Below are 15,208 nucleotides of genomic sequence, written 5' to 3'. Positions count from 1 at the left end.
CGGCCATTACGGTACCGTAAAAACTGCTACGAGCCTAAAGAAAATAGGAAAAAATGAAAAAAAAAATGAAAAAAAAACATACTTTTTTTTTTCTTCTTCCTCTTCTTCTCCTTCTTCTTCTCGGGCTGCGGCTGTGGCCCTGGTGTGTCTCCCCCTCTCGTTTTCTCCTTCTTTCTCTGTTTCCCTTTCTTTCCCTCTCGTTTTCTCCTTCTCTCTCATTTCCCCTTTCTTTCCCTCTCATTTTTTCTTTTTCCGTCTTATTTCTCTCTCCCTCTCTCTTGGTCTTGAAAAAACAGCCACGCACCTTATTTTTTTAAGTGGTCTGCGGCGCACGCTGCTTAGTGCACTTGCACTGTTTTAGTGCATCACCTTGATTTATGTATCGTATTATATATCCATGCCACCCATCAGTTTTTCCTTATCATTTCAAGATATGGTCCCTAAAATAAAGCAGATCCAGATCTCAAGTGGACCGCATAGTAGGATTGAATGCCCATTGTGCACTTGCATTGTTTTAGTGCATGTGGTCCACCTTGATTTGTGTGTTGTATTATATATCCATGCTACCCATCAGTTTTTCCTGATCATTTCAAGGCATGGTCCCTAACATGATGCAAATCCATATCTCAAGTGGACCGCACAACAGGATTGAATGCCCATTGTTAAAAACTTATTATGGCCCACTGTAATGTTTATTTACCATTGAAACTACTGATAAGGTTGCATGGACCTGGATCAAGGAAAACACAAGTCGCAGCTAAAAAATAAAAAAATAAAATAATAACACAAGTCATAAATCAAGGATCTTCTCGGTTAAATCTTTCTATAGGCATATCGAAAAAGTAGCTGCAAAGGAAGAAGAGATTCACACTGACAAGGTTTGGAAGTACCAAGCTCCCCCAAAGATTGTGGGGTTTGCCTGGCTAGTGGCCAAAAATAGAGTTCTTACGGTGGATAATTTGAGAAAAAGAGGGATGATCATTACAAATATTTGTTTATGCTGTATGTCTAGTGAGGAATCGGTGGATCATCTGTTCATCCATTGCCCCTTCATCTTCCGTATTTGGACAAATATCCTATCTCACTTTGATATAGCATGGGTTGCCCCTAATTCCATAGGTAACTTTTTAAAGGCCTGGCATGGCTCATCGTTGGGTAAAAGAAGGACAAAGTTGTGGAGAATGGCTTTCCTTGCAGTCTGGTGGGTAGTTTGGGAAGAGAAAAATGGTATGTTTCAATGGGACTTCAAAATCGGCGGAACAAGTTGCTACTAGAGCTAGGTTGTTTGTAGTCGAATGGGCGGTGAATGTTGATAAGTTAAAGGGTTGTAATTTGCTTTTCTTAGGTGCGTAGTTGGCGGAGCCGCTCTCTCGGCGGTGTCGCCTTACGCCTTTTGTTTTTCTCTCTTTGTTTTTTCTCTTTATTAATTACAATCAGTAACTTTTCAAAAAAATAAAATAAAATAATAATAATAATAATAGAAGTTTTAATTGTGGGAATTCAATCCCTACTGTGTGGTCCACCAAAGATTTGGATTTGCCTCATTTTTTGGACCATGCCCTAGAATGAGTTGGCAAAAAGGATGGACAACATGGACATACAACAAATGCATCAAGGATTCAAGGTGCGTCCTATGTTCAGGGCGTCATTCACTAGCGGTCCACCTAAGGTTTAAATCTGCCTGTTTTTTTGGATCATGCTTTAAAATGAGCTGGCAAAATAGATTGACGGCACGGATATACAAGTACATTAAGGTGGACCCCAATTTCAAGGCCTCACCCACTAGTGGTCCACCTTAGAAATGGATCTACCTCATTTTTGGACCATGCCTTAAAATGATTTGATAAAACGGATGGATGTCATTAATATACAATACATACAACGTGGTGGGCCCTATGTACATGGCTGTAAAAATTGTCCATGAGGCATACATTAACTCAAAATTAATAAATTAAATTATGGCACTATTTTTGCCATGTCACAATTCCAAAATTAAATTATTTAAATGATTTTCACTGTTAATTTGCAAACACTTGTTTTTCTGAAATAGGATCATTTGATATTTTTCATTCTTCACTATTCAATAAATATCCACCAATCCATTAGTGAGATAAGTGCCAATAGATTGCATGAATTTAACGTTGATTTGGGCCATCAAATGGTCCACCAAATCAGCTCTAAATCGACAACACTATTTACTTGAATATAATTTCAAATTTTTTCTTAAGATTTATTGGGAAATATTATATTAATTTGTTAGATATATGAATTATATGATGGGACATAAAAGTCCCTAGATTGTATGTTGTAATAAAATGTACACAAGTCACAAGGTATGTAATACACCAATACTTACAAATATGAGATATTTTGGTATTAGATTCATTCTAATTAATTCATATTGATATTATATAGTTAGATAATTAAATATAAAAGATATATAGCCAATACTAGGTTGTCAGGTTCATAAGTTCATTGGGCAGTCCGTTACAACTTCTCTTACACCACCATAAACATGTTCCAAATTATAAATGAATGCATATTTGGAATATTTAGAATATTCCGGATTTAATGGATATTTTTTCATAATTTTTTGAGGAAAAAAAATTGCACTGTTACAGCCCCGTATCGGCCAATATGGGGTGTATCCGTATGGGTAACGGTGGGCACCGTTATGCCCACCGATACCGATATGGAATACCTTGACTATACATCAAACGTATCGAGAATGTATGGATCGAGTGAAATACTATTGAATAGCTTTTGGGTGATGGCGTTTCATACTCAAACTTTGCTCTCATAATCGTAATTAAGTACAACATGAGAATTTGGCGAGCATCCTGTTTTGCGAACTGTGGCCAACCCGACCAGTGGTTCAATCTAATTCTTGGGCTAGAGCATCAATATAGTTGTGCCTTTCTAATGAATGGATTGGATGTTTGACCTACGTCCCATGATGGTAAAAGTTAGGCATGTACATGAGTTGCATTGCACACACACATGGGCTTAGCAGATTTCATATCTAGAGAAGCCGGATGGACGCGGCTTTCCTATAACAACAAACCCCACCCCCTGCGTGCATTGTGGGGCCCACTGCGATGACCATGCGGCATCCTCTTTGTCCATCCGTTTCACCATATCATGCTAGTCTCCGAAAATGAGGTAGATCTAAGACTTAGTGGGCCATTCCATAGGAAACACTGAGGATTCAATGCTCAACATCGAAACCTTTGTGGGGATATTGTTTTCCTTGTGCATGTTTACCAAACATGCACACTGCACACTTGTTCACACAAGCAATTCTCAAGAAACAATTCCAGAGAATTATTTCCTGAGAATCAATTATGCAGTTGCCAGAAGCAACTCCAAATAGGCCCTTGGTAACAGAATGCAGGCTTTACCAATAGCTCTGCAGACCTGGTGTTCCTTCCCTTGTTCTTAAATTAATATAATACAATGTTTCTTCTGCAATTAATCTAAACGTACATTGTTTATTTTGCAGTCCCTTCGTAAATTGAATCATCCCAACATTGTCAAGTTGAAGGAGGTCGTTAGGGAAAACCATGAGCTTTTCTTCATATTTGAATACATGGTGAGGAATTTGAGTTTTTGTATTCATTTTCTTTTTCTTATGTAAGTACTGATTCATTGTATTGGTTATGCCAAAACTTAATTTCTAATTTGTACTCCTTGCATAGTATTAATGTCAGCAGCGGAATGCAGGGAAATCAAACAAAAGCAAAATTGCAAGCAAATGTAGATTTTATCAGTTTTCATGACCAAATTAATATTTAATTAATGATGCAATTTGTCTAAATCTTGCCCTTCAAAAAATTGTTTACTGATGATCCTAGTGAGGCCAATTGTATTGCACATACTCTCGTTAAGGGCGCTTAAGCCCTATATTTGTATATGACCATCCTATCCATTGCCTCAACTGACCTTAAAAAAAAAATCCATTGCCCCTACTGACCCTTGTAAGTAGTGATTTCTAGTCCATTGGGCTTCTCAAAATAAAAAAAAAAGGAGAGAGAGAGAGAGAGAGAGAGAGAGAGAGAGAGAGAGAGAGAGAGAGGACCAATGGTTCAAAAACTCACTAATCAACGAAAAAGTCTTTTTGGGTTTTTGCTTGATGACAGTTGGGTACACTCTAACATGCCTGGATGCAGTGTTCAAAGTATTGGTATCGTTAATGTATCAATGATTGGGGATACGGAAACATGTGCCAGTAAGAAGCGAATTGCGTCCTACCCCCACCCGTCTTTAGCCAGGAACGGGCAGGTCTGTGTGGGGGCTCACTGTGATGTATATGTTTATCCATGCTGATCATTTTAAGGTATGAGCCCAGAAATGAGGCAGAACCAACACTCAAGTGGATCACACGACAGATGACTCTGGCATTCAATGCAACGCAAGATGACTTGCATTTAATGCTCTGTGCATTTAATGCAATCCAAGCTTACTATTTGGTGTGGTCCACTTGAGCGTTGGATCTGCCTCATTTTTGGGCTCATACCTTAAAATGATCTGAGAAAAGAGATGACATCACAGTGGGCCTCCACACAGATCTGCCCGTTCTTGGCTAGAGACGGGTGGGGGTAGGACGCAATCTGCTTCTGTGTCGGTATTGCTGATATTATTGCCGATACTCGTACAAGTATTGCTGTCTTAGGGAAACATTGGGGGAACGTTGGGAAAAAGTGGAGTTTTCAGTGAAACTTTAGGAGATGTTAAAAGACACATGTTTATTGTTTATGCATGTAGGAATCAAAATATTGAAAAAAAAAACAACTATAGTTAATAAGTTTCCATTTTATATGGGCTTAACCATCTGTTGTCGAAAAAATTAGTGTAAAATAAATAAATAAAATTTGAAGTCAAACAATAGATTGGCCAACACTCATTAATATATAAAATTTCCACATTAGTTAACAGTGAAGAATACATTTCCCAATATAAAAAATGGAAAAATTAGGACATTCCCAATTTCCTTCATTTTTCAATTAAATGTTAGTTTTTCCACCACAGATGCATGTCAATGCGTAAGAATCATGCATAGACATGAATTTCCATTGCAATCCATGGCAATGTTTGAAAAAAAAAAGTTTCTATGGACCTTTTGTCACCTTTGAGTTCCAGCCCATCTTGGTTTCAAGTCGAGATTTCTATCCAAATCCAGATTCTTATTCAATAAAAACCAAGAGTGATCGAAATCGCTTTAGGAACAAAATTCAAAAAGAAGAAGAAGAAGAAGAAGAGGAGATTTTTTTAGGTTTTGTAAATTTTCTCAAATTTCTGTCAATTTTCGCCTACTTACAGATGTTTCCTTGGTGTTGGGTTATTATCGCCACTATTGAGGATGTTATTGACAGTATTGCCAATACCAGTGAACTTTGATAAGGGATTCTTCTAGTTTGGATTTCTGGCCCACCATCAATTGTTTATTAGGTTGGATTTCTAGTAATCGGGAACTATGTAATTGTCCTTTCCTAATTGCCTTTGTTTTTGTTTTTGTTTTTTTTTTTTTTTTTGGGTGTTTTCATTGATTTGTTTTCTTTTTGACTTTATTTATCAATTTATTTGTAACTAAACAATATTTACTAGTGTCCCCATGTCTGGATAGTTGACATTTACCATGCCAGATTTGTAAACTTTTCCTTGATTTTTTCAACCTCCTATGGTCATTACTGTGATTTTTCTCATCTAACTTGCTTGAAGCATTGCTCAGATTTGGTTCTTTTGTAAACTATTAGATGGTCTTGAACCTTGATATTTGGATTTGTCAAAGCCACATCCTTGGTTATCTCACACATTGACACCTATAGACTTTAATAGGCCCTTCTGGTTTTTGTTATGATTGTGAATTTTGTGTCTAACCCCCTTTCTTATTGAAAGTCTAATCCTTCGCCAAATGTTGTACTTGCATCCCATAGTTGTGGAAGTCAGCTAACACCTTACCATTAACACTAAAATTACGTGGATTCATGCCAGTTCAAGGAATCTGTGGAAACAATTACCCATGTAGCCAACGAGAAATGCAGATTACTGATTTAAGTCCTGCACACAAGCCTTAGATACTATAGAACTTCTCTATGGTCTTGTCTTTTTGTTCAAATCAAAATTTCTGGTTAGGGGTATGATATTGTCATGTGACATTGTTGGAAGTGGTTTCATATTAGGTTTAGAGGCTTCTAAAAAAAGCCTACCGTTTTCAGTTCTGGTCGAATTAACAGATTTGATTGTTATTGTTTCTGGTATTATATGTACCCAGGAATATAATCTATATCAGATCATGAGGGACCGTCAAAGCCCTTTTTCAGAGGCAGAGATACGGAGCCTTTTGTCTCAAGTATTGCAAGGGCTTGCCTACATGCATAGAAATTGTTACTTCCATCGGGACTTAAAACCTGGTATTTCCATGCCCCATCTTGGAATTTAGTGGTTTTTGGTTCATGCAGAAAACCTTTCTCCATATCTTAATATGAGAGAGATTAGAATGTACTTGTTTATGGCTGAATATCCTTTGTCTCTATCAAGAGAATCTGCTGGTGACGGGAGACGTTATTAAAATTGCTGATTTTGGACTGGCAAGAGAAGTGACATCTAGACCTCCTTATACTGATTATGTTTCTACACGGTGGTGAGTCTGCTTAGTTATATCAGATCATTTCTTTTCTTATGTCTTCTGTGCTTATTGAAAAAAGTTACAAGTTTTCAATGCGTCATTCTATAGCTTTTTGTAAGTTTTGCTTCGTTATGTGTGCAAGGTATCGAGCACCAGAAGTTTTGTTGCAGTCTTCATCGTACACCCCAGCAATTGGTATGATATATACTATTTCCTTTTCATTTCATGTGTTCCTCAAGTATTTGTTTTAAGATATAGAATTTTCTGCCTCCATTCAGGGAAAATCTTAAACAAGGGATGCTGTGAACAGCCACGCGGATAGTTAAGAAAATGTTGACATAGCGGGCAGGCTGATTTTCAAAACAGTGAAAATCCTACATTAATTCTCAGACATTAAATGTCAGCAGTCAATTGTTCCTACCATGAATCTTAAAGTGCCTCCTTGTTAGTGTTTTTTTTTTTTTTTATTTAAAATTTTAATTTAAAATTTTTTTTTTAAATTTTTATAGAAAGATAAGAATTTATTAGAAACGGCAGCGAAGGCCACCCAAACAACTGTACAAAAAAAAAAAAATAATAATAAAAATCCCCCCACGCTCCAAACACGCAAACTCCCCTAACCTCAAGGAGCCCAATCATGAAACAGAACCAACACTTTAGAAAAAACTACAGTTGAGGAAACATTGAGATTTATGAAAACATGATTGTTCCTTTCTGCCCACACAGCCCAAAGAACAGCCATCAAGATGGACCGCCACTTTCTTCTGCCCAAATTTCACCCTGATCTGCATGCCACATGCAAACAAGCTGATCCAGATAAAGGGGCATTCCCCAAGAGATATCTGTGAGACGGAGGACACTCCACCAAATTTCCATGGCGAAGGGACAGTGGATGAATAAATGATCGATGGACTCCTTCTTGAGACACAAGGGACACACATTCGGCAGCATCATCCCTCACAGGATTCTGTTCCTACAAACAAGCCATCCAAAAGCAGCCGCCTTGGGGGGATACAGTAAGCCCATACCGACCCTGTATGACAGCAGGAAGAGGAAGAGGACCTAGCACTAGAGAGAACAGTATAGAGGGATTTGACCGTGAAAACTCCAGATTTGGTCTGATTCCAGATTTTGAAGAGTGAAGTTTATAAACCTGCCTTAAGCAGTCTTCTAATATGGGTACATGTGGACCCATATATTGGTTTCCAAAACCAGCCAAACTTGGCTCTATGCCATTCAACTAAGCAGCCCCTAAACATCCTATGTTACTAGACTAAACATACAGCTGGCAACGGGATAGGCCTGGGTTGAGCAAATGACAAATTTGAATAGGTCTCTAGCCTGATAGTTCCGAAACCTGCAGTTCAAAATTTGGGCCTGGAGCCTCTCTAGGGCCAACGGTTGGTGGTGGCCTCCTCTATGTAAATGTCCCCTTACATGCCTCTAGTGTAACCTTCTTAAGCAATAATGCTAAAGTTTCTTGGGTTCCTTGGGTGATATCGGCACAATGTCAAGATGATATCAGCACAATTGCCGTTGAAATAAAAGATGTCAGTGAATTGTGAAGTGGATGTTACCAAAAGACCCCAAAAACTTGTGTTGTTCTTCCTGTTTTCCCCTTTCATATCTATATTGCACAACCAATATTGGGGGATCCTTATTGACAGCGACGACGGCGACAGTGATGATCTGCCACAACCAATTTGGGGCCCTTATTGATGATAATGATTATCTGCTGCACAACCAATTTGGACCCCTTATTGATGATAATGATAATCTGGCCCTTTTAATGTTTTCAATCCCTATTCCTTTATTTCTTCACACATGATATTGTGTGCCACTTTTAGTTAGGGTCATCTGACCATCTATTTGGGCTGCATCATTTTGCATGATCTGTTTCTGTTCAGTCTTTATGGAAGTTGCATCCCAGTTATCTTGATTAAGTATATAAATATGTTCACGACTTCACATTCATTTGCAGATTCTAACTACTGTCCATTGAAATACTCATTTGATATTTGACAAAATTTTTGCCACCAACCAATGTCTTCAGTATTGGTATCGATGCATGTGTCACACCCTTGGTATACAGAAACATATCAGGAATTGCACAGGAAATTTCTCAAGTATCGTGTAATGTATTGCTTTTTTTGGCAAAATTGGGAAATTGGTCGAGTGTTTCAATGAAACTTCAAGGGATGTTAGAAAAGACATTATTATACACTTAGAACTCAAAAGATCACAAAAAAAAGTATACATAATAAGTTTCCTTTGTATAGGGCCCTAACCTATGCGCTGTTTGACATAAGTGATGCAATTATATTCACAATGAGTTCATATATAATTTATAGATCACAGAAGACATTTATCAAAGTTGAAAATCGGAGGCCAAAATCGAAAATCGGATTTCTCCCAATTTTCCCAAATTTGAAAATTGAAGGCTAAAAGGCATGCTAGATCATTCAGAACATGTAAAATCATGGATTATGAACTTCTTTTCACTGATTCCAAGTGATTTAATCAAGAAAAAACTGTTGATATTTGAAAAAACTCACCGATTTCGTTTCTACTGCCACGCTCTCCAATCTCGATTCCACACCCAAATTCCCTTGTCTCCAAACAATCGAAAAGGAGTGATTGAAAGCACCTTAGGAAGATAACCAAAGCAAAAAGTTTCACAAAAAAAAGTGGATTTTTGGGAATTTTGGTGAATTTTTCAAAACATTTTGCATAGGGGGCTGAGATGGTATCAACAAAACATATCGATGGTATTGGTGATACACAAGAGTTTATATTTATGATATTTTCAAAATATTGCAATGTGTCGATATATTGTCAATACATTGCGATATTTCCCAAATATCTGCATGATATGGGGAAGAAAGTGAACTTAAGCTCAGTTTCATATCACCCACATGTGATATCAGTAGTATCGGCCAATGCTATAGATACTGCAATCATTAACACCAACCAACGATGGGCCTTGGTAGTTACAGCCGGATATATCCGAACCAATTTCATGTAATATCTCTTCCATCAAAATGTCTGAGACATTAGTAAACAATTAAAAAAAGTATACTTGATGCTTAAGACATCCTTATCAACAGGCACCCCGAAAAAGAAGTTTGTAGTTTGTACTATTAACTTGGTACACCTATAGCATTTAGTTTATATTATAGGTCAAGAAATTCTTCGTGTTTCTATATTATTCTATTTAGTATTAATTTTTTCCCCTATTTTTTGTTGCCTTTGCCTCATGGATAGATGAGTAATAATTGGATGTTTTTGCAGATATGTGGGCTGTTGGTGCAATACTAGCTGAGCTTTTCACGTTGTGTCCTCTTTTTCCTGGAGAAAGGTAAGATTCCATCTCCCTGGGCCCAAAATCCTTAATCCCTGGCAGAAAGTTCATGATATCATATTGGCTTCCCTTTGCAAGTATTCAGCTTTTGTGACTGTTTTCCTTTTCCATGCAGTGAAACAGATCAAATATACAAAATATGCTGTGTCCTTGGTACGCCTGATTATACTACATGGCCTGAAGGGATGAACCTTTCACGCTTACTCAATTTTAGGTTTTCAGAGGTAAGCTGTTATTTTCCAGTCATCATTAAATGGGTTCTCTTCATTGATCCATCCTTCATTATCCCTTTTTTTTTTTCAAACTTACAGGTCATGCCAGCCAATCTTTCTGATATCATTCCAAATGCCAGCTTAGAAGCAATTGATTTGATTGCGGTAGGTCTTGCTGATTCATCTGTATCCCTTTTTTAAAATTAGCGTCAATTGTGGTGATTTTTGTGTGGTTATATGGATTCTTTTCATATGTTAATGCCCATGGGATGGAACTTCTTATAGCAACTGTGCTCCTGGGACCCACAAAGGAGGCCAACTGCAGAACAAGCACTACAACATCCCTTCTTCCATGTAATATATTTTTTCCCCATTTTACTCTAAGCTTTGCTTGATGGAGATTTCTCTCTAATGTTCACCCCTGGAACAGGTGGGATCATGGATTTCTTCTCCACTTCAGGATCCTTTCCAGCGAACCATGCGAAATCACACTGGTGAGTCAACAGGCATGATCAACGTCTATGATTCTTGAATTTTGCACCTCAAGTGCATGAACCACTGTTTTCAAAATGCATCAGATATTCTATTCAGCTCATCATGTGATTTCCTGACTGCAGCAGGATCAAAGCCAAAGCTTGAGTTGAATCTCTGGGATTTTGACACCGAATCAGATGACTGCTTTCTTGGCTTAACTCTGGCAGTGAAACCCAGTGTTTCTAACTTAGGTAATAATGCTGTTTCACCCAAGTGTTTTATAGTTAAGAAAACCAGAATATGCAGACTTTCATAGTTATTTTCAGAGTACAAGAAAAAAGTGGAGTATGTTGCTTTGAAAATTTAAATTTATATTGGGTTGAGCTTTTGACCCATTTGAGCAGACAGGCCTGCCAGGGCTTGCTCACTTTCGACCACCTGATGAGTGGCCTGTAGGTCATGCATTGGTGCCACAAATTGGCCATCAATTTGTCCTAGCACGAACTGTACTGGCATCTTTTTGAGGAATCTGTTTTTGATCTTATCTGGATGCCCTTCGCAAATTTGAGCTCTCTGATAAAGTTTCTTTTCCTTCAGAGGTGGTCCATCAAGTCTCCCAAAATGCGCGAGAGGTGAGTTACTAGTTGGGTGTAGCTTGTATGGGCATCCGGCATGTAGTAATATAGGCATGTTATATGGGCAGTGTTTACAAATGTTTATACATTGTACAAACATGTGTGCGCTACATAGGGCTGTCAATGGGCTGGGCTTGGGGTTGGCTTCAGCCCAGATTTTGAACTATTCGGGCTGGGCTGCAGGCCAGGCGTATTGAAAATTTTGATTTTGCTTGGCCGGGCCCAGCCCATCGACAGCCCTAGTAAGACGTATGTGGGTGGGTGTGCATGCGCATGCATGTGTGTCCATGTGTGTGTTGGTGGGTGGGTGGGGCCGTGGGGGTGGGGTGCATGTGTGTGGGCGTGCATGCGTGGGTGGAGGGGTGTGTGCGTGTGTGGGTGCATGCATGTGTGGATGGGTGTGTGCGTGCGTGCGTGTTTGTGGATGCAAGTGACTAGTAATTGCTTGTTTTGACAATTTGCTATCATGTGTAACAGGAGATACTGTTCTGCTCCGGGTTTCAGGACCATCCAAGGGAAAGAGGTAACTCTCATCTTGTCCATTCGTTGGTATTTTATTGCAAGAGGTCGATGTGCCTGTGCCATGGTTGGTTCCAGGAGGTTGGGTTAAAGAGGAAGGTCATCTGGTGGGAAGCTGACCATAGATCTTCTGCCAATCTGCAATCTCTAAAGCCAACCCCAAATTACTGGGAGCAATGTTGTCAAAATCATCATCGTATTGCAAATCATACTAGGGGTCGAATTGTATCAAATTGCAAATCGTACCGTAAATTGTAATATTTTTTTTCTTAAAAAATTGAAATATATATATATATATATATATATATATATATATATATATATATATATATATATATATATATATATATATATAACTCGTCAATCTTCCTCTTGACATCAATGTGCACAAGTAATACATTGTCATGATAGTGTGAAAGGAATCTTATTCCTTTATTTTTATCTTTCAAGAAATTTTCCTTAATAATTTATGTACTTGTTACCTTTCTAGAATGTAGATTCACAGTGGAAAAGTGGCCTTTGATATTGTAGACCAATGAAAAAAGATATTTTTGATTTTGAAATATCTTTCCATAACGCATACAAGTCATCATGATCGTAACCATTCATAATAATATTACAGGCAAGTCATGCATCAATTTGGTGTTTCGACTAGTTAAGAATAAGAAATCACAAAAAAAAGCTACATGATTTAACGTTGAAGAGAATATATATCATTTAATCTCTTACAAAGAACAAATAAAATAATTTACCTTTTCTAAATGATTCTTAAAGCACCCACCAATTTAAAAACATAAAATGAAAGCCAAGTAAAGCTTAAAATAAAAGAGAACAAATATAATTTGAATCGTAAATCGGGATTTGAATCATAAATTGTAGGATTCATACAAAAAGGGATTCAAGGTTGGGATTCAAATCGCTTTGCTTAAGATTTGACTAAAATCGATTCTTAAAGCATCCACCAATTTAAAAACATGAAATGAAAGCCAAGTGAAGCTTAAAATAAAAGAGAACAAGTATAATTTGATTCGTATATCATAGGATTCAAATCATATAATCGTAGTGTTTATACAAAAAGAGATTCAAGGTTGGGATTCAAATCATTTTGCTTAAGATTTGACTAAAATCGTATATCGTAAATCGTAGGATTTTGACAACAGTGGCTGGAGAAAGGCTATGATGATGTGTTGATGTTGTAGGAGATTGAAAAGCTGCCAATGACCTTGGTTTTTGGGAACCGATATCTCGTGCTTTTGGTATTAACAATGCTTTTTCCAGTAAAATGATGCATACTGATGCACCCATAGCGACAGAAATCTTGTTTACGGCAATTTCTTGGGTGATTTTCAAAATTTAGAGGTTTTTCTCAGAATATTGTTCGAAAAACTCACTGAAAATAAATCTATTTAAAATTACTAATAAATAAATTAAAATTTAAATAATATTTTTATAATAATTCCTTATTATGTTTTTACTATTTTTTGCCATAATATCGCTATTTTAAAATCTGCCAATATTTTGATAATGTTGCGATAATATCTTTTAGTGTATTAATTATTATTTTTGCGATATTATCGTGAGATTTTCAAAATCTTGGCGATATTTGTCACACGATCATGGTGTGCCGTAAAGGCCGTTACATAAAGGTAATGGTGGCAACCGTTACACGTTATGGGGTCGTAAAGGTCGTAACAGCCGTTATGGATAAAATGACCCGTAAAGGCCGTTACAGCCCCCATAACGGCCCGTTACATCCCTGTAAAGGCTGTAATGGCCCCGTAACGGCCCGTTACGAGGCCGATACAGGTATTTCGGGTTTTTTTCAATAGAAAAATAAAGGAGAGACCGTAACAGCCATTATGGGGGCCATAACGGCCGTTATAGTATTGTAAAGGTAACAATGGTGGCCGTTACAGCCACCGTTACCGTTACGGAATACCTTGCACCGGATGCACCCTCTTTGTGCATGCAGATCTTGTGTATTTGTGTAGATGTGGTTATACTGCTGCAAAATGTCACGAAATGTTTTGTATCACAGTTTTTTGGCCCCTATTATCTCCCAATCCCAGAGGAAACGATGTTCCGGTTAAGTCTTCCTTCTCATCATCGTATATGGTGGATAGGTGAGAATCTCCAATTCCCAAAGCGTTCAGTTATTATATTTTCTTTTCCATATTTCTACTACTAGATAATTTCATGGCGGAATGCTAAGATGCACATGAGTTTCCATTGGGAGTCATGGCAGACGTATTGAAGATCCAGGCCATTTTGAGTTGCAGGCCACTCCGTGATTGTGTAAAGTCCAAGAAATAAGGCTGGCTGGACAACCCTAATTGATTAGTTGGGAACAAATCAACCACTAAATTTTGTGCCCTGTTCTGATCCTAGAAATTCCTATTGGCCTGAATTTTGGGCTGCGAGGTAAGCAGGATCTGGATCTTGTACAAGTCCACCCCCAACTTCAAACTTGTGCATGATTATCGTCCACACTAGCATACCTAAAATCCAATGTTATGATAATATAGCAATGGCAACCTTTTTGACTAAAATACAAATCATCACTGATTCCTTTACTATTTTGCAGTCAAGTCTCACGGCCACCAATTGCGGCCCCCCAGTCTGCTGGATTTACCATTGCTACTCTGCAAACTAATAACATACTCGACAGCCGCTCATTCGGACCGATGATGGCCATTCCGTCGCCCTTCCAGCAGAGTCATGCCTGAGCAGAATTTGACCTAAATTATATTTTGGAGTGGCAAAACAAATTTTTTTTTTTCTTCAATTGCCTTGCACATACGATAAAGGATTGCGATAATCTAATAAACAACCGCAGCAAATCTGTAAATTTAAGTTTTGTTATTTTCTTTAATTTTTGTTTTTCCCCCCCTTTATTTCTGGAACCCCATTCAACCATTGAGTTAATAATGGTGGGGAAAATACCTTCTGTTTTCATCTCTTCATTTGTTTTGAAGACCATCTGTAAATGCAAGCATGTGGGGTATTGTATTAAACTGGAAACAAGATCTTCAGCAGTATTTTGTGCACTTTTCTTCTTTTATACTTTGTAAGACTTCAGAAGTTCATGATTTCAGGCTGCATTTTTAGCTCAATGGCAGTTTCATGTGAAGAAAATCTCTGGTGGGAAATGTTCACATACAATGATGTATGGTAACTTTAGCATACATGACTTTCTTCCCCAACAATGTGTCGCTTGTATGATCCTTAGCCCATGCAAATGGTGGGACGCGTCGCAAAGATCAAACTAGGCAAAAACCAGTATGGTCAATTCATCAGGGAGGTTACACAATCAAAATCTACGGACAGCGGGATGTATAGTGGATTGTTCCGATTTTTCTTCCAGTTGATCTTCATGGTAAGA

The 15,208-nt window shown here is 37.8% G+C and overlaps 1 protein-coding gene across 4 annotated transcripts in view; it reads left to right on the top strand.

The window, feature by feature from the left end:
• The window catches only part of LOC131239614 (cyclin-dependent kinase F-3), a 43,948-nt gene extending 29,073 nt beyond the window's left edge, over positions 1–14,875 (top strand). For 2 of the 4 annotated variants that reach the window (XM_058237400.1, XM_058237399.1), the window contains exons 5-18: positions 3,503–3,592; positions 6,272–6,410; positions 6,538–6,640; positions 6,768–6,820; positions 9,917–9,983; positions 10,102–10,210; positions 10,298–10,363; positions 10,484–10,552; positions 10,629–10,692; positions 10,816–10,923; positions 11,270–11,304; positions 11,785–11,830; positions 13,865–13,949; positions 14,411–14,875. In XM_058237400.1, coding sequence (XP_058093383.1) covers positions 3,503–3,592; positions 6,272–6,410; positions 6,538–6,640; positions 6,768–6,820; positions 9,917–9,983; positions 10,102–10,210; positions 10,298–10,363; positions 10,484–10,552; positions 10,629–10,692; positions 10,816–10,923; positions 11,270–11,304; positions 11,785–11,830; positions 13,865–13,949; positions 14,411–14,552 — 1,176 coding nt within the window. In that variant the 3' untranslated portion in view covers positions 14,553–14,875. The remainder of the gene's footprint in view (positions 1–3,502; positions 3,593–6,271; positions 6,411–6,537; positions 6,641–6,767; positions 6,821–9,916; positions 9,984–10,101; positions 10,211–10,297; positions 10,364–10,483; positions 10,553–10,628; positions 10,693–10,815; positions 10,924–11,269; positions 11,305–11,784; positions 11,831–13,864; positions 13,950–14,410) is intronic. The other 2 variants (XM_058237402.1, XM_058237403.1) reach the window with 2 other exon arrangements.
• Positions 14,876–15,208: the final 333 nt, after the last annotated feature.

Source organism: Magnolia sinica, chromosome 3 (genome assembly GCF_029962835.1).
Source record: "Magnolia sinica isolate HGM2019 chromosome 3, MsV1, whole genome shotgun sequence".
Lineage (NCBI taxonomy): Eukaryota > Viridiplantae > Streptophyta > Magnoliopsida > Magnoliales > Magnoliaceae > Magnolia > Magnolia sinica.
The sequence above is the reverse complement of the archived record's forward strand: the minus strand, read 5'-3'. Positions and strand labels throughout refer to the sequence as shown.